The following is a 26,194-nucleotide window of genomic DNA, read 5'->3' as shown; positions in this document are numbered from 1 at the left end:
AAATCGAATACGAATATAAAGAAAAAATGGCTATCGAATCGAATATCTGATATCTGGTCAGCAAAAAAAAAAATAAATTCAGAAAAGAAACAAGCAAAAATTGTTGCTCATATTTTTTTTTCAAAATAGTGTATGGCCTTTGCAACTGAAATAAACAAATCTAGACTGCCTGAGCACCGTAAAAAAAAAAAACAACGTGCGCAGAAATGTATACTACTTAATTGAGCAGCATAACAGTATCCAACCTGTAATGTGGTCAGGCAAAATGAAATCCATAACATGACAAGACTGGAAACAAGAATAACATGATGGCTAGTAAAACCTCATTAATTCGGAGTTCAAAGAACCGACAGAAATGCCCGGGTTATTTGAATGTCGACTTATAAAATGCCCCGTGGCCCCGAAAAAAAAAACTACCGAGAATTAGGTAGTCGTATGAGGCAGCTCTATCGTGCAAACACCTGTAATACCGTGACGAGCACCGATTTTCGGCGCGCCGGAAGAAATCGCGAACGTGAGTGAGGTGGGAACGCACTTTGACGTCGGAATGGCGACACGTCTTCTAAAAAGGAAAAAAAATATTCACCATCGACGCGTCAGTCAGCGTCTGAAAGTGGCACGGTGCTAAATTTGCACTACTGGCGAATGCGCGTGCAGACAGTTGCCATTGCCACGGGCGAGTGGCGAAGCTCAGAAACCAAAACTACGCGGCCAGGTTATTTTGGGGCCCTCCGAATGTTGTCACGCGTGCCGTTATGCACACTTAAGAGGTGCATGGGTTACAGTGCACCACGCAATAGGCGGGATTTTTACAGGATCGCTTGCCCTGTTGTGACACCTCGACTCGCCACTTCAGGAGCCTCACGCAAAATGCTGCAAGTAGGCTTTTCCGCATAGCGTAGTTGACCAAAACAAGATGGCGGTGGTCACACTCGGAGAGTTAAGGTGACGGAACGAATGCCATGGGTGTGGGCATTAATTATATAACATATTACGTAAGGATAAAAAAATAAACGCGCTTTCGCGTTGCAATTGTTAGAAGCGGGTCATCCCCCATCTTGCTCGCAGCACGTGTGGTATGTGGGAAAGCCGACTTGCGAAATTTCACACAAGGTGAAGCCTAGCGGCATCGGATTGCGATCGGTCCACGCGATAAACGAAGGCGAAGAAAGAGAACAGGTCTTTTATATTGTTTTTCTGGAACTTTAAATTCTATATTAAGATAATTTGCCCAGATATTGAGCTTTTGCCACAACCAAAATTTACGAAAGTCGGCGCGGTATAGGATCGCTGCCGAGTATTCGCGAATGTTCGAATGTTCGGAAATTCACGAATATCATTTCTAGAATACGAATATGACCAGAATATGAAACATATTCGATTCGTATTCGAAATTTCGATCATTCGCACACCCCTAATATTTTACATTCATTGTAATCTGGTGTGTGGCATTATGCACTCTTTATGATCTGTGCGATGTGATACTGTTTGTGGTCTTTGTGAGATGATACTATATCCTTTCATTTAACATTGTTCTATTCCTTGCACAAGTTCTATGCGTACTTGTTTAATTTGTAGGTTTTTATCTATATTTTATTTGGCTTATGTTCACTGGTATTTTTATGAGTGTTTAGAGTGACAACTAACTTCTGCATGTTTGTTGTCATTTCCTTGTACTGACCCCCCTGACAAATGGTTGGCTGCAATTCATGTGCTGAATTCTCTCCATTGAACCCATCACTAGCCACCGGCTGTGGGTCCAAGCAGTCTCTGCGTATTTCTTGTAGTGCACCAATAAAGAACAATACAAAGAAAAAAGAAACTTCTTCCTAAGTGCTCATTTTCACATGAGAATTGCATGCTAAATCTCATTTTGCCGACGAAAAAAGTCCACAAGACACACGGTTCAAATGGGGCTGCCTCTCTCCCAATCACCCCCATATCCGCCCCTCTGCTCAGCCCAAGGTTGCGGGATCGAATCCCGGCCCTGGCGGCCGCACTTTCATGTAAGCGAATTGCGACCACACTCCTGTACAGTGGGATGTCACGTTAAATAACCTCAGGTGGTCTGAACCAATCTAGGGCCCTCCACTACTACGTCCGGCATAACCCATGTGCAGATTCGATATAACCCTACGTACTACCAGGTTCTTTAGCGTTCCTTTACGGCGAAAGCTCTACTCCTCCCTTACAAAGCTGAAGGTCATGTGGCTATGGAATTTGACCTTCAAACCAGGAGGAGCGGAGGCTTGGCTCTGACGTCATGTCACGTGACTCGCCACAGCTGGGTGCGTTGAGCCGACGGCACTCGCTCGCCTCGCAACTATCGAATCACGTGACTCGCTGCGGCTCGCCACAACTCAGCTGTGTATGCGCAGCAGACGACACTCTCGCAACTACCGGAAATCGCGTGACGCGCCGTTAGCTATATAAAAGCGTGTGGCGTGTGCTTACCTTCCCACAAAGCCATGGATGAGCAACGTGCGGGAACGAGTGCTTCGACGATGTATCGTCGCCGTGCAGCGGAATCTGATGACCTTTACGATATGGAAAGGCGTCAGATTGGATAACGATGCTTAACAGAGCATTCGCTAGTCTTACCAGGTTCAGCCGGGTTGAAGCACAGCTAATTTTTTCAAATGGTCCTGGCGGTACTCTGGGGTTACGGATTGGACTGCAAGAGAAGCAAGACATAGCAGGAGGACGGACAGTCAGGTGGGCAGATGAGATGATAAGGTTAATCGAAGGCCTCCTGCAGTGGGCGTAGCTAGATGTAGATGCTGCAGATGGAACGCAAATCACGTCGTCACTTGCTCTAGTGGGCGGCCAAAACCACTTCTTTGGTGGCGTCATACTGTAATGCGCACACATTTTTAAAATGATGAGTCGGGTAACATACGTTGTAGTACACCCGGTATGTTACTCCTGCCAACGGTAGGAAGACGTAGTCGAGGGCAGAATAGGATCGGGTGGATCAGTTCGCGGCAGTGGATTCGACTACTCTGGTGACGCTGAGCTCAGTATTTCTGCTGTAGAAAAAGTGAGAGGAGGAAAGCGAGCTCCTCAATGAGAAAGCAGATAGGACTCTGACAGAATGCAAGAATTGAATGTTGCCGCCTTAATTCCCATCACAACTGCTCGGTAGCCCTTTAGCGGAGAAACCTGAAGCTTTCAGCATGTGGAATTTTCGGTTGTGTGATTTTTGTTGCATACAGTCCACGTTTTGTCAAAAAAACTGTATAAATTTTAATGTATTTTGGTTTTATTTTTACTAGTTTATGACATTATTTAATAATATTTTTGATTATATTTGAAGCAAAACCGAAACAAACTAAAAACAATCTAAGCCCTATTGTTTAGTCTTTAAATACAAGATTACATTATATCTTATATTTTAGTACCGTTTTAGCTTAATAGCATTTGAACGCGCACATTTTTTTCCTCTCATTTCAAACCTGCAAGCCAGCTAGCCGGCTTCCTAGCGCAAACCACGTGGGAGGCTTTATTGCAAATGGACGCTATGGCGGAGCAAATGGACGTGAGTCGCTCTTTTGTCTCCTATCGCACATCTCCTTCATGGGGAATAATCGCCTCTGCGACAACATCTTAGTGCGTAGCGGCTCACAGTGAACATTTGTGGTGATGCCTGCCCTGTTTTGCTTCCTTCAGCCGGCATGGACCCTGTAGTCGCATCTCGCGGGGCATCTCGGCGCGAATGAATGATTGTGTCAAAGAGTCGGCTTTGCGGTACGCGCGCTGCCGCCGATCGCGCTTTCATCACGGCGGCTTTTCTGGAAAACGTTTCAGCGCCGCCAAGCAGCTTCCGTTTTGCGCAGCGGGAGCCTGCCGCCACGATTGTTTCAAATACCGAGGCGACTTCTTTGTTTCGTCGCCGGCCCGAGGAAAGCCGGTAATTCGCCTCGGTCTGCTGCCATGGCTCGCCGCGCATTCCGGCCGGCAATTTCGGGTGTGTGCTGAACTCCGCTCGGCTTTGTGTGGCGCCGCTGTGGCACTGTGATGTGTAGCGGTGGGCTCCCGTTCTGAGCCGGTGCGGTCAATGCCGGCGTAGTCTGGTAGCCGCGCCTTGCGCCCTCGTGGTCGTCGCGCACGAGGCTGTCATATCGGTCTAGCCTCTAGCGTGGTTGCTCGCGGCCGTTGACCGGCGGCTTGCGGCGCGCAAGGCATAAATTCGCCCTTTTTTTAAAGACATATTTTTTACTCGTTGCGAATCCCGGACGAGACTGGTGCTCGGAGAATTTCTGCCGATGAAATGTCGCTCGCTCCATCAATGATGAGCACGTCGCCGCCGTTTGGGAAAGTACAGCAGGATCTGGTCGCGACGACCAGTTTTAACTTTCCCCATATCGCGGCGGTTGTGATGACGCACATGTGTTGATGCCCGGGCATTCAACCAGGTGCACATTCAGTGAGCCTAATAAAACCCAAATTATTTGCTTTTTACAAAAATTTAAGCCCTCACGTTCTGCTGTCGCGTCCTACAATTAATTATTGGTTTTTTGGGGAAAGGAAATGGCGGAGTATCTGTCTCATATATCGTTGGGACACCTGAACCGCGCCGTAAGGGAAGGGACAAAGGGGGGAGTGAAAGAAGAAAGGAAGAAAGAGGTGGGCTCCGGAATAATTTCGACCGCCTGGGGATCTTTAACGTGCACTGACATCGCACAGCGCACGTGCACCTTAGCGTTTTGCCTTCATAAAAACGCAGCCGCCGCGGTCGGGTTCGAACCCGGGAACTCCGGACCAGTTGTCGAGCGCCTAACCATTGAGCCACCGCGGCGGGTTCTACACATAGCTCACTTTAGAGGCGCAAATCGAAATTACCTTTACACTTAATAGCTGAGCTCAGAAAGAAAAGGTTTCCCGTAAAGAGGTCTACATGTTAGCTTCTTACTTTGTGGTGTATTCTTTTGCCTTTGACCACGCGAGGCAAACCTCCCACCTGTAGCCAACAACCGGCTCAACCTTAGCCAGCCCCTAGCATTTGTCCTTACCATAGACAGGATACTTCTGTGGCGGTTGTGGGTTACAAGTTCCAAGCAGCCATCGTTGCTAGCCCTAGACAGGCTACAACATGGCCTCTGAATGTACCTCTGGGAAAGAGCTTTAGGGAATCTGTCAGTGCTGCGCTTTGGGTGCTTTTTGGCTTGTTGTGTAAGAAGTGTTTGTTTTTACACCATGTGCTGGTGCTGCGATGTGCCGCAGTGAAGGGTAAGGCTGCAAAATGTCCCTAGGCAGTATTTAGTCACCAGCAGTGGCCGTTAACTACCACCATACTGTTGCAGAGTTCTGTGCCAATGCGGCTTTGGTTTTTGTAGCTGAGGATTGAACAGCTCTCATTTGATTAACAGTCAGTTCCTAGCATTGTCGTGAAGAGTGCTATAATCTGATACAAGGAAAGAAAAAAAAAGCGGATTTTCCCCATCAAAGGACCCCCTTCCAGCCAATGGCATCAGCCGATTCTCACGAACCTGCTTGCATGGCAATGCACGGAGTGTCAGATGAAATGGAAAAGTCCCCTCCCTGCATTGTCACTCTAGCAGGTTCATGAGAATCGGCCGACACTCTTGGCTGGTAGGGGGTACTTTGATGGAGAAAAGCCGCTTTTTTCTCTAGTTGTATCCGACTATAGTGGGGAGGAAGTGCTAAGCGCAGCCCAGTGCTGTACTTGCTGCAACTGGGTGCGCACACTAAGCCCCTTGCTTCCTCTTTCTAGGAGATGCGATTAGGCTGCGACTCAGTGAACGGCCCTCAGGTGAGCCTGCTCTTCTAGACAGCCTCCTCGCGTTAGCTGAACCGCCATTTGGCCACAGGGCTCTGCAGTTGGGCATAGGTGGTCTGCACTTTCAAATAGATACCTCAGCTTTGTCATATCCATTGCATACACTGTGATGTGAGAAAAATCTGCAGTTCACTCGTTGGCAGTGACTAGCGATTTTATTTCAGTGGTCATTGTGTAAAGACATGCAAGTACTTGGAGAAAAGGACTGCAAGTAAAAATACTGAGATCTAAAAGTGTACAGACCAAGAGGTGAAGATACCATTCAGACCAAGTCGATTAACTTTATAAGCACACTTGTGAAAGTGCCTTGCAGGCATTCGGAGCTGTTTTTCATATAACTAGGAGCTTCAAGAAAATGCTTGCAGAGAAGGAGGCTGCCCATCTCATTGAACTGGTGGTTGCAAGGGTGCATTGCTTTACTGTTGCGGCTGATGCAGAGGAGCTCACATGTCGACTGACAACTAAACAGTGGCAAGTGGCTTTGATGGAGAACGTTCTGTTTACTTACCAGAGCAAGGGGCAGGTTAAAATCTGCTTCCATACAGCCTCCTGTATACCTTAGCTGCACCAGTGTTTGGGATTGTTGGTTGCACATTGTAGGATCATAAAATCACTCAAAAGATAAGAACACACAAAGACAGATGCACTGTGTGTCTTGCCTTTGAGTGCTTTTACAAGCCTATAATACCTTAGCTGAAGGCTATTGTGATTGTAAGCATGAAAAAGAATAAATGGGGTGGGATTGACATCAGAGCTTTTTCATATTGTCAGTTGTGAAACTTCCCATAGGGTTCATGTATCAAAGAACGAATGGCAGTCCGAGGTTTCCAAAATTCGGGTGTTTACAAATTGTTGTGCCACTCGCAGTCATTAAAGTAAACTGTGATCAAATTGCAAACTTCCGAGGTTTTTGATAAATGCATGATTACCTAGCAACAAAATCATTGAAACAGTGCATTAACAAAAATCCGTAGATTTAAGACATAAATGTTTTTCAGAAGACAATGATGTTAAATAGCAACAGCTTTTATTAGCAGATTACAAATGGTGCTACTATGATCTGTAAACACCAGGAAAGTGGCTACTGGGTGTAGTCATTTTTCTGAAGGGGAGTTTGGCAACTGGTGTGATCTAAGAGCTGTGATTCTCATAGCATTGGAAACAGACCACAGCCCCATTACTTAGTAGCCAACTTAGTTGCAAAAAGTATGATTGCTGAACACAAAATGCAGCAAACCTGTCTTTAGTTGGGCCAATCTCATAGTAATAGTTGTAACTGGCCCTTTGGTGGTCTGATTTTTGTTTCCTAACTGAAACTCAATGCTCCTCTGAGTGGTGGTTGAAGGTGTGCAGATTTTTCCAGTGTGCAAGTGCATTCTGGCAGTCTACTATCAGAGCAGCTTTGTTCTTTTTGCAGACGGATCTTTATGCGTCCGAGTATGGTCACTGCTGAGGGTCATGACAGCCCAGTGTAGTGCAAACTTATCAGTAACAGGAAATACCTGTTATACGAATTGTGGCTTGGCTGTAGAGGCTGTCGTGCTGTAGTGTTGGCTTTTGGCCTCTGCTTCGAAATTTCAGTTTCATTCTGGCTTGGCAACTGTTGACAACTGTACCAGACTTTGCTGTCGTGGTAACAGTTCTTTGAACCTCTGGCACTTGGTGGGCTTCCTTGAGAAAGCCCTAAAAAAAAAATCCAGTTTGGGTTCACTAACATGTACACTTTGGGCTAAATATACTCCATTGCACCATATCTTGGCACCTACCTGGACCTAGCTGTTCAAGTGGAGGCAGTAGGTAAGTTTGCATCACAGCTCCAGAGGTGCACCAGAGGTCCCCACCCTGATCAGAGAAACTACTGTCTGCTTTTTTGTCTGTGTGTAGCCTGCTTGGGAATTCTGGATTGTAAAATGCTTGGGTAACGGTGCTTGTTAGGTTTTAAATTGCTGTCAAATGCAGCGAAGAGTTGCACAGACGACTGTGCAAATGTAAATAGAATTTTTTAACTTGTTGGTTAGTTCTCACGCACACCTAGCTTTGACAGTTAAAAATGATTCCAAGTTCCTAAAATCAAAATACATGCATGGTAGAGTGTCAAACCTGTAAAAAAAAAAAAGGAAACAAATGATCAAAGAACATGCAGAATGTATGCAAGCAAATTGCATTTCCCAATTGCCGCTAATACCTTGAGACACCAGTCAGGATTACAGATGTGCTTGCAGTACTGACTGAGGACTGCATTAGGTATGTCCATGCTAGAAGCTGTTTGCTGGCCTGGCTGTGGGAGCTGCAGCAGCCCTAAAGGCTGCTGTGGAATACTGATGTGCTAATCATGCATATTGAGTACTGCTAAGGTGCAGTAATTCTTGATGATTTATTGGAATCATCCTTAAGAGCATGTGCTCGGCAAGGTCATACTAGCTATTAATTTGATGTTACCGAGCTTGTGAAAGCAATGAAACAGACTGGCATTGCAAATGAAAGCAACCAAATGGTTGATTGTCCTGCAAGGCATGTCGGTGAGAATCGCTGAAGTATGGAAATTTTGTTCCCATAAACATGTCACGTCATGGTGATATGCATTAGTGCAAGACTTTCGAGTTGTCTTTGAATGCGTTATCCAAGTTGCCCTCATGGCATTGCACCATTCAAGTACTCGTTTAGTGGTCCTTTTTGCAGACCTGTCAGTGCACTGACAGCGCTAGACCTGGGTGCGTGACTGAGGCAAGCATGGTTCGAGATGCATGTGGCTCCTAGAGTATGTGAAAACACACACTAGTTTGCTCCGTTTTGGACTCGTTATGAAATCTGCTTGTGTCTGGCCTATTGAAATACACTGCTGAAGCCCAGAAGACTTTAACATTGCTGCCGTAGACATGTCCCTTATACTGGACTTGTTTTTTTTTGACAGCAAACTACTTGTACAAGCTTTTCTCTGGAGCTGCTTTTTAAAGATACACTGAGGGCAAATTGAAGTTGACCTGTATCGACAGATTATTGTGTTATAGTGGCCAAAAGGCTGCTTTCATTGAAAACGTGCTCTAAGTGAAGACTAAAAGTATCTCTGTCACAGACATTCTCACAAGAAAACTGTGATGCATGTGAATTTCTGAGCCCCGGCTACATTGTCATTTGCTTTCAAACAGTGATCATGGAGACATTTTTGGTCATGGCGTCATTAGTTTGGGTGAAGCGGCAGGTAAAATAAAAAAGTTGCACTTCTGTATCCACTCTTAACAATAATGCGTCTTTTGCTGCTTAGCCAGGAAGAGCCAGTCAACTGTTACTAACAACCATTAATTGAGAGTTGCCCTCTGTGTCTCTTTAATGCTGAAATAGTACTGTGATGGGTGTGAAAAATTAAAATTGTTCTCTACTCGTGCCTGAGTGTCCAGTAGAGTTTGTGGTAATACCAGTAATGCTTCAAAGGAGGCAAGCTTGTTATCCCAGTTCATATAGGAGTAAGCTAGCTTTGGGGTAGGACTGGGCACTATGGGTAAACAAAACATGCACATGACACAAAACAGCAGAGCGCTGTACCAAGAAAGGCTCGACTGGCTCCGCCCTGTGCAGGTCACCCCCCACAAGGCTGAGCAGAACCACGTGGGCGAGTGCGAGTCTGCACCAGCCGCCCCGGGCTGTAGCAGTGGTGGTGGCGGTGAGGAGGCTGGTGCCTCTGGCTCGAGTGGCGGTCCTGTGTACTGCTGGCGGTGCCAGAAGGAGATGACGGGCCTCACCACCTTCCTGCCCGAGGAGATGACCTCCAAGGACTACTACTTCGACTCATACGCCCACTTTGGCATCCATGAGGAGATGCTCAAGGATGAGGTGCGCACGGCCACCTACCGGAACTCCATGTACCACAACAAGCACCTTTTCAAGGGAAAGGTGAGGAATTTCATGAAGGGGGCCACTTCGGGTGCTTGCTAACCTGCCACGAGTGCAGTTGCGGTAGGCAGCTAGTGGACTCTTGATTCAGAATTGAAGGTGACAGAGAATTTATTTGAAATATGTAAGCAGACCAATTCAGCAACCTTTAATTTAAACAGTACAACCCGTGTCACTACTATCACTGTAAAAAGCTTAGAGGGGTGCAGCAGGCAGCAAAAGTGGCACTGCTGAGTGTGGTAACATGTCCAGCATGCGAAGGATCACTTGTCTTACTGGGGGCAAAGTTCCCCCTCAGAATGCTGAGCACAATAGTATCCTAAGGATGCTGTCCTGCTTACATACCATGTCATCGTTATGCCTGTTCTTGGCCTTTGGTTCTTTCCCCGGGCCTGCAAGTGTATTTATGTGCACTACTGAGCATTAGTGCAGTGCAGTGCAGTGGCCCTTAGCGTTGATGTCAACCATGTGTGCTGCGGTGGGGTGCAGGTGGTGCTGGACGTGGGCTGTGGCACGGGCATCCTCAGCATGTTTGCAGCCAAGGCAGGTGCTGCCAAGGTCTTCGGGGTGAGTGAAGCAAGCGCTCCGTCATTAACACTTTTATTGTCCCTCTGTTGTAGCTTGAGAATCAGCCCAGCATTCCATCGGACTGGCAAAAGAGTGCCAAGCACTCTCCTTTGTGCAGACACAGTAGCTGACTGATTGTTCTGGCTCTTGGGGTGTCAAAAAGTAAAATTTTTATAGTTTTTTGGGCCCAGTGTAGATGCAAGTGGGCATTGCTGTAACAGCTAATCAGCTATTCACTGCCATGTAAATCACCATCTTGAACATAAACTTAGTCAGTTGGACGGATTGGCTTGGAGAGGCTTGCTATTGTTCCTTATTGTTGCCTCTAGTGTTCTTGGCATGCCCCTCGTTGCCATCTGAGTGGCCTACAAGGAAGAGCATGTAATTGTGTTGAAAACGGGACAGAGGCAGCTGCCACTGCTACTTAGACCAAATCGTTTCTCAAGGAAACGGACTGTTGCCGCAGTGCAGGCATCGGTGGCATGACCCACAGCCTTATCACACCTCCTAATGTTGGTGATGTGAGCTGGTGTAGACTAGTGCAGTGTGGATACGATGAAAGCATAACTCTAGCACAAATACAAGCTAATATTGCTTGCAAATGGAGTGTGGGAAACGACGAAAATCGTGAGTTTTGAAGCTGGCTTTTCGTAGGAAAGTGATATTTATTGAAGTTAAGGGGGGACGCGGGTCTTAGAATGGCGAAATATAGCCAAAAAATCGGTTCTGAGAAAAGTGCATTTTCGAAATGTTTGTACCTTCAAGCACCTGCCCTCAAAATATTAACGCTGAATTCGATTGGGGAATACGACAAAATCGACTTTCAGAACATCACGGGAGCCACAAAATGCCCCGAAACGGGCAAAATTTGAACTTCTCGCGCGTGCTGCGGGCAAAGCATCCGGCCGATCGGTGCCATCTTCGGCTCGTTTTGAAACTTGTTTCTTTGTGCGCATTTTGCTGCATTTCAAAATGGCGTCGGTCAATGAGAACGACCACAGTAGCTGGTTTCTTGAAGGCCGTTTCTTGACCGCTAATTGGCTGGAGGGCACGCGCGCGAGTCGAACCTCTCGTTCGAGGCCTACCATTAGCCAATGCGACCGGCGCGCCATTTTGTTTTCTTTCTTTTTTGTTTTTGCGCCGTCATGGTTCCTGTTTCGCGCGTTTGACCCCGTCTCTTTTTGGTAGCGCTTGCGTAGCGAAGTTTCTGGAGATCTTTTTTGCGGTTTCTTTTTCCTACGTTGCATACTTTGTCAGTACAAAGTAACTGATGCCGGGAGCCGTACAGTTGAAGAAGGCGACGCGTAGTACGTACGGGAGATAGCGTCGCCCGCCCAACGCGAAGCGTGGTTCGACGTAGGGGCGTTCGACCGTGCTGGATGATTGTTTGCAGCCACAGCGAGCGTCGCCTGCCTCATCGTATGCCCTACGTTCGACCGTGCCAGTTGATGTTCGAAGTTACAGCGAGCGTTGCCTGCTTCGTCGCCTGTGCGATGTTCGACCATACCAGATGAGGATTGTTCGGACCTCGGCTAGCGTCGCCCGCCCCATCGCCTGATCAATTTGCTTCAGAATTGAGGCCCGGTACCAGCACGTTTTGTCGACGCGACACGGAGTTTAATTACACAGCGGAGGAGATCGCCGCGCGCACGGAACATGCAGACATGATCAAGCCCGGCATGGGTGCTAAGTCAGCAACGGCTCATTTGTGGGTGGTGATGGTGGAGACTGTTGTGAGGAGCGGCTCCGGTGTTGTAGCTAGCAGAGGGAAAGCTAAAGCAGCTCTGACGGTCGATTCTGCCAACGATGGTGAGTTGAGTGGCGGCGCAGCTTCTGAGCCCAGAACCAGGAGCACATGGAGGCGGCGGGGCTCCAAGACAAAGTATGCTGTCAGGCCCTTCTTGAAGTCGGTGTAGATGATTCGGCCAGGAAGTGGCAATCGAAGTTTTGCCAGGAGACCAGGTGGGAGTCTGCGGCTGGCATGCTGCTAGTGGAGAAGCTGGGTGGCCTGACTCATTGGCATCTTCACTATCGCTGTCAGACTCCTCGAGTTCATCTCCATCTGCTTCATTGATTAACTCTTCCATGGTTCTTAGCCGGCATGTACCAACGTCGTCGTCTATGGTTAAGAAGTCGTGACCCAAAGCTTGAGTTGCGAGACTGTCCCAGGTTTCAGTCGTGAAATCCTCACCGGGCTCTTGATTATCTCCCATCGGAGCCGCATCAGGTCCCATGTTAAATCCACATTTTCGAAAACAATTCAAGATTGTGCCTGCAGTCACATTGTCCCAAGACATGGCTAAGAAGTGCAGTGCGTCTAACAGACTTATCCGCAAATTCACATCTTTGCGCTCAATTTTCGCCAGAAGACGCCTCACTAAATGTCCTTTGAAGTGATGCTTAACGTTGCGAATGATTCCAGCGTCTAGTGGCTGCAGATAGCTGGCAGGAACCTGACTGTGATGTTTTTGAAAGTCGTTTGCTTTGGATGGGCAGAACACTAGTCGGCAAAAAGCAAAATCCTTTAATTTTTGGATGCCAATTTACGATCCGGTTTGTGAGGAACTCATGAGATAAATCTGCAGTCATCCAGGCCTTTCAGTTCCCTCTGTACAAAACAGGCAAACGTCCTGCCGATTGGAAACACCTCGGCTGCTTGGACTTGCCGATGACTGTAAGCTGCAGCTTCCCCGAGCCGTCAGCATTGCAGCAAAAAAGCACTGTCACTCGTTCCTTGCTTTTCTGGCCACCCTGGCATGCCTGGCCTTTCACGCACGAAGTCCTCTCCGGTTGCAGATTGAAGAAGAGGCCCGCCTTTTCGGCATTAAATATGTCGCACATCGCGTACTCGCAACTCAGAGCCAGCAGCTTGTTCAGCCAATCGTCGACAGCTGCCTCGTCCACTTTCTTTCCTTCACCAGAGACGACTCTACAAAGTCTGTGTCTCTCTTTAAATCGGTGCAGCCATCCTCCAGAAGCCTGGAAGCCTTCGATTCCAAGAGAAAGCGCGATGATGTCAGCTTTTTCTCGCAGTACCTTGCCGTCCACGTTGACGCCGGCCGCTGTGACTTTCCGAAACCATGGCAGCAGGACCTCTTTCAGCTTAACAGGCATCGCCGTTTTCGTCTGCTTCACATTGACACCGAAGTTCTCAGCGTTCTTCAAAATAACATCTCGCTGCCCAGCAATGGTGCAGTGTCAACTGTGCCAGCCCTAACTGCTTTGCCAAGTCGACACGTTTCTTTGCTGGGTTTCCAGCCACCTTCTTGTGTATATCAAGCTTCTCCTTAAAAGAGCCTTTCGCTTCCGTGACATGTCAACAGCGAACGCTTGCGCAGCTTGCGTCTTTGTCACGTTTGGGCAGACCATGTTGCACTCGGCGAAACGCAAACGGCAGCAACGAACGAGGGAAACGGATGGGCACAGCCAGCAGCAGCGGCCTCCCGGCCAGCTCCCAACAGCTGCGAGACAACTTTTTGATAGTCCAATGAGCTGCCAGCATGCGGGTGGGTTAGTAGGGAGGCGGGGGTAGAGAGGGCCAGCGGCGGCAGCCGGCACCCTCTCTCCCTCTACGTGGGTTCGCTTGCATGCGCGAGTGGTTGGTTGCGCATTCTTATCATCCGTGCCGGCTTGCAAAATTATTCATATAATCCTGAATCGTAACACATTCTGGGGAATCTAGACCGCCCAAGACACTTCCGAAATTCGGATCAATTGTAATCGTATCATCGAGATTCTGCTGTAATAAATTATTTACCGCACATATCTGATATGCGTAGCATGTATCACACGTCCTGGGGCAATACGCAACGTTTGAAACAGAAAATGCAAACCAAAATTTGGTGTCTCTACCCCTTTAAAAGGTCCCTGAAAAGGGTTTTTGCGGTTGGCTATAAAATGCTTCCATTATGTAGAGTACATGCTATCGAGCATTCGTGCCGTGTGCAGACCTGAAAAGCGAGCCAATAATTTACTATACAATTTTAAGAACTCCTGCTTGCGCGTCACGGCAACCAGCGGTGCCAGGCCCGAATCCGCGCGCAACGCATCATGTGGCGCTCGTTACGTCAGCAGCGGACTGCTATCATTGGTTCGCCATACTAGCTCCGGCAACGCGAAATCAGTTTTGGAGGCGTTGGCTCCGTCTGCTCCAAGTGACGAGAGGAGAGGGAAAGGCGCGAAGACGCGGAAATTCAAATTTTGACTACAAATAACTCGGCTCCCATCAAAACGCATCAAAGAAAATCTTGCTGGAGTATATTTGTGAAGCGGCATCCTTTAGCATCCTAGGCACATCGCATCTTTGTTGAGGCCCCCTTTCACAGCCCCTGTGAAAGGGGCTGTCGTGCTAGGATTAAACCCAGGCCCTCTGGCTCAGTAGCCAAGCACCCAGCACACCAAGGGAAATCAGATCTGTTTCAGCTGTTGGCTGAACTGGCACTCTGGGGAAGCAGCATGACTTGAGTAAAGAGACCATAGGACTTTTCTTGTGCTCTCGTAAGGCTAGTTTTGTCATTATGACGGCACACCAAGCGGTCCAGTTCTCAGTGCCAAGTTTTGTACTTTTTCAGCACTAATTACCCACACATCACTTGTATGTGCTGCATGCATGAAGCTGGAATACATTTTTTTGCACGTGCTTAGGAAGTATCCACAGCCTATGCATTGCCATTCCACTTTGCAACAAATGGCGTGGTGCAGTACTTTGAGAATTAGTTTAGGAGATTTGGGTCGATGAGTCAAACATTTTTGGGCACTGTACAGGAATGCAGCGCAACAAAGTGTTGCATTGGTCAGTTGGCTGTGAACGGCACTTTAGGTCCATAGAGGAACCTTTAGGTTGAGTCTGCACAATCCTTGCTCCAGGCATATGTAGTGCAGTTCAGTACAGAACTGTCACACATGCGTGTGTATCTGGTGATGGCTGCATGGTTTACTGGCTGCACAGTCTACTATCGTGCACGAGTCCTTCAGTACACTTGGTGCTGATGGGCTGGCATGGAATGCGAACTCACGCGTAGTGGCATACAATTTGTTCCTTGCTGCCGAGGGGACATATTTGTTGGCACTGAGGCAGCACACTTTTTTTTTTTGACATTAAGTATTGAGGAAGTGCTGCTCCTATAGACGCATAGAGATGCATAGGCACAAGAAAGGAAATGTAATGCATTGCTAAAGAAAGCGAAGAAAATGCGCGAAAGGGAATAGAGGAGAAGGGACCCTGGGTGTCAAGAGCAAAAATAATTGCAGGCGTTTGTCGCAGCTAGTGAGAATACCTGCTGTAATGCTTTGTGCATGCAGCCCTAGGCTTCCTTGTTTGTGGCTGATGAGTGTGTGTGTGTGTGTTTGACTTGCAGATTGAGTGCTCAGGGGTGGTGGAGCATGCGGAGCGCATAGTGCGGGAGAACGGCCTTGCGAACGTGGTGTCCATTGTCAAGGGCAAAGTTGAAGAGGTGACGCTCCCCGTCGAGAAGGTCGACATCATCATCTCTGAGTGGATGGGGTACTGCCTCTTCTACGAGTCCATGCTCGACACTGTGCTGTATGCACGCGACAAGTGGCTGGTAAGTTGGCATTACTGTGATTTTTTTTCCCTGCTCCTTTTTCTTACTTCTTACCTTCATTTCATTGACAATGCTGGGAATGCAAGGGTTTGGTTCACTGCTCAATATGACAACTTCCAGGGAGGTGTATTATTGTTTTTCTTTGTTGTTAAATGAATGGCACAGAAATGCCTTCTGCCGCTGGCAAAAGCAGGACTCGCATGAAGCACCATTCATGCTGTTTCATGTTCTCTTTGATGATGCTTGTGCTCAGTTCTCTTGTGTTGACAGAGCACACCTGCAGCTGACCAATAGTTTTGTGGTCACTTCATTTTAGAGGACTAACCGTATATACTTGTGTAGTGAAACCACTTTTTTTCCAGAAAAGTTGACATCAGTTTGGGGGGAAGGTTCATTACGCAGGAAAGAAAGTTTCAGCAGATTTTTTTGGAAGGGTCAAAATTTCATATCGTACCTCTGTCCGTCCTTCCATTGTCAACAAACACACATGGTCAGACGTGATCCGACAATTTTGTGGTAGCGGGCGGCGCCGGCCAATTGCGGCGAGATAATGCTAACAGGCTTAACACTGGCCCTGAAGGTTTTGCAAGCGAGGTTAAGGGGGGACACTGGTCTTAAAGCTATTTTTGTTGTTTTTCGACCAATCGTAATAAAAGTGCATAGACTTATTCAAATTTTTATGCTGATTTCAAATATGCATTTATTTTAAGTGTAGGCCAATTAGTTTTCAAGATATTTAACAATTAATGCCCATTGTTTGAGGCCCAAATACCAAAATAATGATTTCATCTAAAATTAATTTTAAGACATGGTTAGATAGCCAGAATAGTGAATTATGAAATGTTAAGAGCAGATTTTTGATATGTCAATTATTACTCATTTTACAACCTTCTGAATTTCAGTATAAAGAATGTGTGTACCAAGTAATGGTAAATTAACGACAATAATTATTTTTTTTAAGGTAAAATGAAAAAATCTGCTCCCAACATTTCACACAGCATACATTAGGCTTTCCATTGCAACCGAAATTTCAGCTCTATGTGACTTGGTTGCTGAGATATCAAGGCCTCAAGACTGCTAGCAGTCAACCATATGCATTTTGAGAAAAGCCCCAAAAACAAGCAGGGGACAGTTAATAAATATTTACAAGTGCAGTAATATATTTACAATAGGAAATGGCTAGTAGCCACCAGGAATGTAGTCCTTTTGATTGCCAGTAGTATCCAGGTGCCGCTTCTTGAGCACTCCTTGAATATTTTCCGCAATGGAGTGCTTTCGAGCGCACTTTTGCTCTCGGCGCTCATCCTTCTCTCGCATTCTTTTTGCGCTCATAGAATTCGTATTGAGGCCCAGTTCCTGTAATATTGCTGCAGAAGTTCTTTTGCTGCCTGCGTTGAACTGCATTACTGCCTCAGCCACGGCAGCCTCAACAGTAAACAATGATGCATGGCGCTCTTTGGGTGCCAAGGCCCATATCAAAGAGTGTAGGCTTTCATTACTGTTTTGGGTTTTACCCCTATGGCACCGCTCTAAGAGCTTCCTATCCGACAGTCGCTCATAGACAGGGAGCAATGCTTTAGCAACATGGGGTGGAATGTTGTACCGATGCTTTGGAGCAGATTCGCCTCGGGCTGCTGCCGCATTTTTCTGGCACCAAGAGTCCAGTCCCGATGGGCAGAAGCTACGGTTTGATGCCTCATCAGTAGAGGTAATGTGGTGGTAGGTGGCCATCACAGCCTTCTGCGTAGCCTCTACATCCCTATTATGGGATTTTAAAGCCCAGGCATAATAGGAGCTTAACTTTGTTATGAGGCTGCCTGTCAGTTTGCCTTTTCCTCCAAGGTTTTCGGCACCTTTGTGTTTGGACAACAAAGTCCGCAACGCTGTTCCCATGCGTTTCTGCACGTGGTTTATGCAGTCTTCTTTTTTTACTTTGATGTATCCATACACATCTGCCTCTTGCACAGCTAGAAAAGCCCGACTATCACCGTCCGAAAGCATTGTGGTATAGCGAAGGCCACACTTCTTCAACGACCTTTCAAAAAGAATAAGGGCTGCCTCAACTTCCATCTCTCCAGCCTTTCTTTTTGAGTTTTTTTGGCATAGGTGTCCAGCCCTCCAGGACTGGTATGATGGGTCACCTTCTTTTGGGCCTCGCTCGCAGCCGGCACAGAAGTTGCACAATACAACATAGTCCAGCACAAGCCCGGTAAACAGTTCGATGACGGTTCCCACACCAATGTGGGATGTGTGGCCGCGTGTCATCCAAGTGCCGTCGTATGATACTGCAATATTGCCGGGGTTCCCAAGGTCCAATTCATTATAAAGTTCTCGAACCGACCGCGCACACTCTTGTGTAACTTCTTCGGCTGCACGAGCTGCTGCAGGTGTCAACTTTTTTTTCACATAGTCTTGCCACGTTTTATTGTGGAGACCGCGGTGCGAAACGTTCAGCGATGAAAAAATGTCATTTAGAGCTGTCTGCTGGTTGCCAGTGCTCTGCATTGCACGAGCAGCGAGCACATTCACCACAAAAGGGTTGATCTTCTGATCGTCACGCACCCGCGGCGAACTCCATGTAGACGATGCGTCTCCACAGCTCGCACATTGAAGAGAAAGTTTAACGGCAAGGCCGTATTCTCGCTCATCTTTTACGAAGCTCAAGTCATTGCCGCCACACGTTTTACACTTCACAAGTTTCAACAAACTGTTGAGCGATTCCAAACAAACGATCGTGAAGCTTGCCTCGTCGAGCAGACAGTCCGACGCGCTGCCGTCACGTAAACAACGAGACTTCCGCTCCGTTGCTGGAGTTGAGGCGAGTTCTCGCAGTTTTTGTTCAGTCTTCGTCTTATATTGGAGCACATCTGAGGGCTCCAGCATCACTGTATCACGGCGGATGCGGGCGCTGCCGCTTACAGCTTCCCGTGCTGCAGAGCGCGTTAGGCCTACCTGCGCGGCCTCGCCGACACGATCGTTCAGCGCAGGAGTTTCATCATTGTCGGGGCGCACAGCAGGGCGTCTCTTGAGGTTATCGACCAGCGACTTCTTCCTTTTCTTGCATCGCTGCGCGTTTCTTGCACTGCACGGTCCGGCACAAAGAGTCGCGTCTCCCCGCGGCTCGGGCGCGTCAAGCAGACGCTGCCAGCCAGCTCCACCAATCGGATGACGACCTGCTGTCACGTGATCCGCGGCAGCCAATAGGATTTTGAATACTACCTTTTCTTTTTTGCTATTTTCTCGGCAACCAATGGGCGAACGGAAGCCGTAGTGGCGGGAAATTGAAGGCGAAAGGCGGCTTTTTCAAATGAGACCAAGATGGCTGCGGTGCCGCGCATGAAACGGGAGCTACGCTTTGCGAAATACTGCTGTTTCGGCGCCGATTTCAGCTCAAATTCAGGCGACATGGATTATATAAATTGGTATTGTGAGTAAAATACTGACCTTAGAGGCGAGAAATTTAACAGAGAGGTAGATAAATGGCTGCTGATTTCGAAAATAACATTTTCTAAAAACTGATTTTTTCGAGATTTTTCGGCCCGAAAGACCCGTGTCCCCCCTTAAAAAAGCGCACATGACAACTATGAGTGTGTAATGCGAATGCTTAAAGGGACCATGCAATAAATTAATATAGATTACGTAAAGCAGACAGGCATTCAATCACTCGTCACCCGAGTGCAAGAATTTTTGAGCTAGCATCAATAACAGCGAAGATATAGACGATTAAAAATTATGCTCCTCCTCTCCCCCCTCAACTCGTACACAAGGAGCACCAGAAAAAAAATAGAGAACAGCTCTGGGACTGGGCCCCGCCCATGAATACGTCATCCGCTGACGTTTATTTTGCAACTTCCGGTTGTCGCTCCTAGCCCCCCAGCAGCAGCGTCAGCGGCGTGGCGGCATCTCTCCGGTCTCTTCTCTTTCCTGGATTGCGGCACACGTTGGGTTTCTTTGCTTGTCATCTGTGGTAATTAGCAGTAATAAACCCGGACCTTGAGGTGCGACTGCTCGCTTTTACGGCCGCGATGGGCATCGAGCCCTATGCGTGCGCACGAAGAACCGTGTGAGTGGCTCCGGAACTCCCGACAGAAGGAGGCGGCAGAGGAAAATTGAAACCATATGCGCGAAGGCAATGCCCTGGCTCGCGCTTGCCCGAAAGGGTCGCGCGGTGGCACGAGCAGATGATTTTCACGGCTACCGGAAGTGTGTCCGTGACATCGTGGCTGCCATGGCTCCAGCGAATGAGAGCGTGTGGTGGCCTGGCGACGTCATGGTACAGTGACGTCTTTGTTCCACGATTTTAGTTCCAAAATCGGTGACTACGAGCACACCAATTGGCCCGCGAATTTTGAAAATCACGGTTTTTAGAAGTTCATAATAAATTGCCGGCTCAGTTCTGAAGACTCGTACTTGGTGTGAATGCTTCTCAGCATCATTTCTAAGCATTGAAAACATTTACAAGTGACTTTTTATTCGTTGCATAGGGAAGAGGGTCTTAGAGAAAAATTTTTTAATATTGGACTTAGCATAATGAAAACATCAGCTATTATGTATTTTAGTGTGCTGATTTCAAATATGGTCTCCATTTTTGTGTATATTATGGCGTTTGTAATTAATTCAAGAATTTCGGTAAAATTATTCTGACAACTTTTTGAAAAAATTGGCCACTCAGATTCAAATACTTTTTATCCAGTGGATTCTACTGTTATTAATGCTTGCTATAAGGGTACTTTCGATGTTCTAGCCCTTCTGTAACCAAAGTTACAATGTTTAGAAATTCACATAGAAGTGGCGAGGAAAAAGGTGATTTTCATTTATGCTGTTTAATATTTTCACAGTTTATTAAGAGTGCTGTTAATGGTCTTATTGCAAGGTCCAATTATTCAGCTTTCAAATAAAACAAGAATGGTGAAAATCGCGCGAACCAAAGCCGGGAAAAGCTTGTCAGCAGTGTGTAGGGTGATGCAGGAAATGAAACAGAAAAATGTTAAAAACGAAATCTAACATTTTGAAGCTGTGTAAGCACATTACAGTGCTTAATTTTCCAAAACAAACAGCTTAGAAGGCGCATAGTGAATAGTCTGAATCACATTTCTGCCGTTGCCGCCGCTTAGCAAGCTGCAAAAATGATTTCGAGGGTGCACACTGTAATGTGAAGCAGTCTGTCGATCGCCACCAAATCTACGACCACATCAGTAGCTCCGCAGGCAATGGAGGGTTGGCGTCTACATGCTCGTTCGCTAGCGTCCACATCTTGCGCTAGGTTGCGGAAATTGCCGTCAAACTGGCGATTTTATTATCGGCGTGCTTCGCAATCCTCGTGATCAGCGCTGGGCAGAAATGTGTCTAATCTGGCCCGCTGCTGCCAATCTCGCCCGAGCCCGCAATTTGCTCCGTGTCGAAGGCGGACGCCGAAGCTGGTAAACAAGCGCTTATCACGACCGCCGAATTGCACTCCTGTGCCTCGTTATTCCCTTATTCCTCTTCCGATCACTTTTAAGTACAGCAGAATCTCGTTGATACGATTCTCATGGGCACCGAAAATAAAAACGTATTATTCAAAAATCGTATTATCCAAAACGGACTCCAAAAGATCGCGAATAATACATACTTGGCACAGAACTTGCTTTTATTAAAGCACTTTAAAATAATCCGTCACTTTGCGCTGCACTTTTTGCTTTTCGAGGTCCTGCAGCAAGCTTTTTTGGAACTCGTAAAAACGAGTAGCAGTTTCCTCACTGAGCTCCGCAGACGCGACAAAGCCACGAAGCCCGTCCAAAGCTTCGAGTGCACCGTCAGTATTTAATGGCCGATGATCGCTGCTGCAATCTCCGGCGTCTTGGTTGTCATCGTCGTCGCTCTCCTCTTCAGCGGTAACATCTGCAATGATGTCTTGGACGGTGCGCAATTCACATGTCGCCAGTTGGTCGTCCGCCGATACAAACTCTTCCGGAGACGCGTCGACATTGAGGTCACCCCAGTCCGGGATGTCAATCTCTGCGCCGTCATCTCCATTTTCCTCAGTATCGCCAGGTGCACAAAAAAAGCCACACTTCTTGAAGCAGTTGGCGATGGTGTCGGGTTTGACGCGATCCCATGACATCGCCAGAAAATGGATGGCATCAAGAAGATCCACCTTCAAGCTGGCATCTTTCCGGTCATTCTTGGCCAAAAAGCGTCTGACCAACAAGCTCCTAAAGTGAAATTTCACGTTTCTAATGATCCCTGCATCTAGGGGCTGCAAGTGGCCGGTGCAGTTGGGCGGCAGGAAAATTACTTTTACGTTTTGCAGCCACGAAGTATCGACAGGGTGCGCGGCACAATTGTCGAGAAATAGAAGAATTCTACGGTTCGCGGCACGCATCCGGGCAACCAGAAGGGTGAGGAACTCTGTGAAAAGGGCTCCGGTCATCCATGCCTTCTTATTCGCTTTGTAAATGACAGGAAGGCGTGGGTTATGCAAAAAGCAGCGTGGCTTCCAGTATTTGCCAATGACAGTAGGCTTGAGCTTCTCGGTTCCATCAGCGTTGCAGCACAACAATACGGTGACTCTTTCTTTGCTTTTTTTTTCGCCTTGACACGTCTCACCTTTTATGCTGAGACTTTTCTCGGGCTGAAGGTTGATGAACAACCCAGCTTCATCTGCGTTGAACACGTCCCTTGGCTGGTACTGAGCAATCACCGCCAGCAGAGTCGGAAGCCAGTTGGAGACCTGATCTTGGTCGGCAGACTTCCCTTCGCCGGAAACGGTTTTATACGACAGGCCATGCCGTGTTTTAAAACGATGGAGCCACCCGCCCGAAGCTTTAAAATCTTCGATGCCCAACAAGAGTGCTATCTCATCAGCTTTCTCGCGAACAACTGTCCCGTCCACGTTCACGCCCGCCGCCCTTACTTCCCTGAAACATGCCAGAAGAAGCTCTTCCATCTTGCCATGCTGGGCGCCCCTTGTTTGCTTCACGCCGGCGCCGAAGACTTGAATATTCTTCTGAATTTCTTCTCGCTTGCCGACGATCGTGTTCAGCGTGGAGACAGGCAAACAAAGTTCGCGTGCCAGGTCGACACGTTTCTTCTGCGGATTTTCGTCGACTTTTGCGAGGATGTCGAGTTTTTCTTTCAGCGATAACGCTTTACGCTTTCTAGACATGGTGAAGCGCACGGGTGAAACGCGGCACCAAAACAGAAGAAACGATAAGGGCGAAGTGCAAGCTGAACGCTCGAAACACCAAAATGGCAACGAGAAATGGCAAGCACAAAGCCAACAAAGCCTACAGCATCGTCAATGCATGCGCCAATCACTGCTTCTTGGTCACGTGATTTTACCGTGAGTACTGTCTTAGGATAGATGGCACTAAAAACCTTCGGTGCGCTTCGGTGCTTTTGGTGTGCGAGCTTGCGAAAATTGCTCCCAGAGGCCGCCACACTGCTGCAGGCGCTGTGCGGAGGCACGGCCGGACTCTAGCCGAGCCGAGCCAGGCCGAGCCTCGAGCATACAAAGCGCGCGTCGCCGCGTCTTTAGTCCGCCGTGCCTGTCGTTTTGCACGATGTTAATTTCAGTAGCTCTGCCCACCCACTGCAAAGGACTGGTTCTGATGTCATCATCATACAGAAGACGTTTCCGGGATCGTATTATCCAAACCGACGTGGAAATACGATCGTATTAGCTGTACAAAAATGCATTTACCTCTATAGGGCATCGGCCGGGAACGAAAAAAAAAACGTATTATGCCGAAAAACGTATTTAGCCGAATCGTATCAACGAGATTTCACTGTATAAAGCCATCCTCCGGCTCTCCGTCATCCTCTGCAGCCGCGATATGCACCGCGCTCGGAATGAACGCCGGAACGGCTGCCAAGGTCGCGTCATCCTCCGGTTCACGCTCAGGCACTCCGCTGCTGCTGGTTGACATCACTGCCGACGAACTTGTGTCTTCCGCTTACTTTCTGCAGCATTTTTTTTACGTTTTTTCCCCAAACTTATGCGTTTGCGAAGTTCCGATACGGTTTCAAGCCGCGGTGGTCTTTTTCAAAATGGCGTCGCAGGACGAGCGCCGGCGCCAGCCAATGAGGCGTTTGAATTTCGCCACGTGGTGTCCAATAGCATTGCCGCATTTTATATTTTGTTTTCTGTCTTTTTCTTGGTGACCAGTCGCAGTAGACCTTTCGTTCTGGCAGGAAAGAAAGCTGAGGCGTTGCTCTTTCAAACGAGTCCAAAGTTGCCTAGCTGCGCCGGCCACTTTTGACGCGACACGCGACGCAAAACGGGCATTTTCTAACTTATTTTCGCGAGCTCTCTTGTCAAAATTGCATCTTTGCGAGTCGATTTCTCGTAAACTACGCGGTATTCAGCCATGAAACTTCAAATTAAGATGGAAAATGATGAGACTTATCCAACTATGACCAAATTGAAAAGTCGATTTTTTCGCGATTTTTTGGTCCCAAAGACCCGCGTGCCCCTTTTAAGCCTTAGCTGAGAGCACACAACGTGTTGGCGCCCTGCCAAGTTCGCCGAGTGCTCCGCACCCAACTTCCCCCCCATCCCTCTGGTAGGAGCTCTCCTCAAAAGATAAACAAGCGGTGTGTGTTATCGGTGCAGGCAGGATTTTGGTGCACTTGCCAAGGTCTGCGCTATGGACGACGCAAATGAGGAACCCGCTACAAAAACCTAAACGCTAAAAATAAAAGTAAATTCTGGACGACAAATGGTGGGCGGATTCATTATGCGAGTACAGTAAAAGCTCTTTAATTCGAACTCGATTAATTCGAAATGACGCCCGGGTCCCGGCACACCCCTGTGTATATCAATAGAGAAAAACTCCTGATAATTCGAACAAGTCTGCATCCGCTATGGTTAATTCGAACTAGGAGCCACTGGCTGGCACCGCTCCTCGTAGATAGAAGCTGACCCTTAGTGAGTGAACCACGCTCCAAATTTACCAGAGATGTAAAAGAATGGAAAAAAAAAAAACCGAGTGCACGAGGCTCACAGAGGGTGCATTCTGGCGCATGCTGTCGCAGGGTCTCGCTGCCGGAGCACTCTCTCGCGCCGCTGACGCTTCAGCGCAAGCCGTTTCAGGTTTCCGTTGTGTCGCGGTCGCCGGGTCGCGATCACGTGGCGTACACAACACAGTTCTGCCGCCGCAGTCATGCTTTTTGTTGGTGCCGCGAGCTGCGTGGACAGCAGCATGGAGATGTTGGAGCCCTTGAGTGACGCCGATATAATTGAGGCTGCATGCTCCCAGCAAACGTCGCAGGGCTCACGTGTGGTGAGAACAGCGACAGTGATGAGTCCGACGGCGGCGACGAGACTATGCCACCGCCAAGTGCATGTCACTTCTCTGTCAGTGAGAACTCTTGATGCTGCGCAGGAGCTTTGGGCAAGCTGCAGATGATGCGCAAGCACGTGCACTTAGCTGATTACTTTTAATTTTGACAACCCTTCCCCGTAAATAAACATGTTTTGGAACACAAAGAGTGTCCTCTATATTCCACCACTAAAGCTCGCTGCTCACGCGAATGCATTCCAGTACTTGTTTGTGGCGCATAACTGGCCGATCAATTTATTTCATTTGCCATTAGGACCGCATGAATTTAATTCTCAGAATCGCCCTCCACAAACGTGTAGTAGCACCTAGCTCGCAATAACAAGTCTAGATGTGACTGCTTCGGGTTCTGCCCGCACGGTAGGGCTCTATGACCACTCATTCTAGTGCTCATTCAATAATTCGAACTTCGCTTAATTCCAACAATTTTCTGGACCCCTTCGAGTTCAAGTTAACGAGCTTTTACTGTATATACAGTATGTGGTATGCTACAGTGACGTCGTGTGTCGGGCTGCTTGTATGGCAGTGCCTTTTAGGAGCTCAGTTTTAGGTCTGACCTGTTCTCTGAGAAATAGATTACAGTGGAACCTCGGACAGCGAAAAATCAACGAATTAACCGGGTTTTCGAATTATCAAAAATGGACGAAAAACAAGAAATAAACGTACAAAACGTGGCTGTATCAACACTGCACCTTTACTTCGCCTGAAAAACGGTCACTTGAAGTAGTCATCGATGCGCGACTGCTTGGCGCGGTAGTTAGCCGCACTGTAGGCTGCGTCCTCCAGTCTGCTTACAGTGCGCAGCAATTCGCTGTTACCGCCGCTACACTCCACAAAACTGCACACAACGTTTAGCGACTCGACGACTGCAGCTAAAGCTGGTGCTCGGGCGGGCTCAACATCGCCTTCACCTTCACTGGAAGGCCCGTTGTCACATATTTCTCCTTCCAAGTCGGCATAAAGCGTTTGGACATCAAGTTCGGCGCTCAAATAGTCCGCAAAGGTCAATCCGTTGCTCCCGCCGCCGTTTTCTTCGTCGAAGTCGGTCATGC

General features: G+C 47.8%; 1 protein-coding gene across 3 annotated transcripts in view; it reads left to right on the top strand.

Annotated features, from left to right (window-relative positions):
* The first annotated feature begins 3,399 nt into the window (after positions 1 to 3,399).
* Positions 3,400 to 26,194, top strand: part of LOC144128079 (protein arginine N-methyltransferase 1-like) — a 38,726-nt gene continuing 15,931 nt past the window's right edge. The window contains exons 1-5 of one of the 3 annotated variants that reach the window (XM_077661138.1): positions 3,465 to 3,538; positions 5,735 to 5,773; positions 9,374 to 9,688; positions 10,178 to 10,255; positions 15,613 to 15,819. In XM_077661138.1, the coding sequence (XP_077517264.1) occupies positions 3,512 to 3,538; positions 5,735 to 5,773; positions 9,374 to 9,688; positions 10,178 to 10,255; positions 15,613 to 15,819 (666 nt within the window). In that variant the 5' untranslated portion in view covers positions 3,465 to 3,511. Of the gene's footprint in view, positions 3,539 to 3,700; positions 3,968 to 5,734; positions 5,774 to 9,373; positions 9,689 to 10,177; positions 10,256 to 15,612; positions 15,820 to 26,194 lie in introns of those variants that run through there. The other 2 variants (XM_077661137.1, XM_077661139.1) reach the window with 2 other exon arrangements.

This window comes from Amblyomma americanum, chromosome 4 (assembly GCF_052857255.1).
Source record: "Amblyomma americanum isolate KBUSLIRL-KWMA chromosome 4, ASM5285725v1, whole genome shotgun sequence".
NCBI classification, from domain to species: domain Eukaryota; kingdom Metazoa; phylum Arthropoda; class Arachnida; order Ixodida; family Ixodidae; genus Amblyomma; species Amblyomma americanum.
Note: the sequence above shows the minus strand (reverse complement) of the source record. Positions and strands in the feature narration are given on the sequence as shown.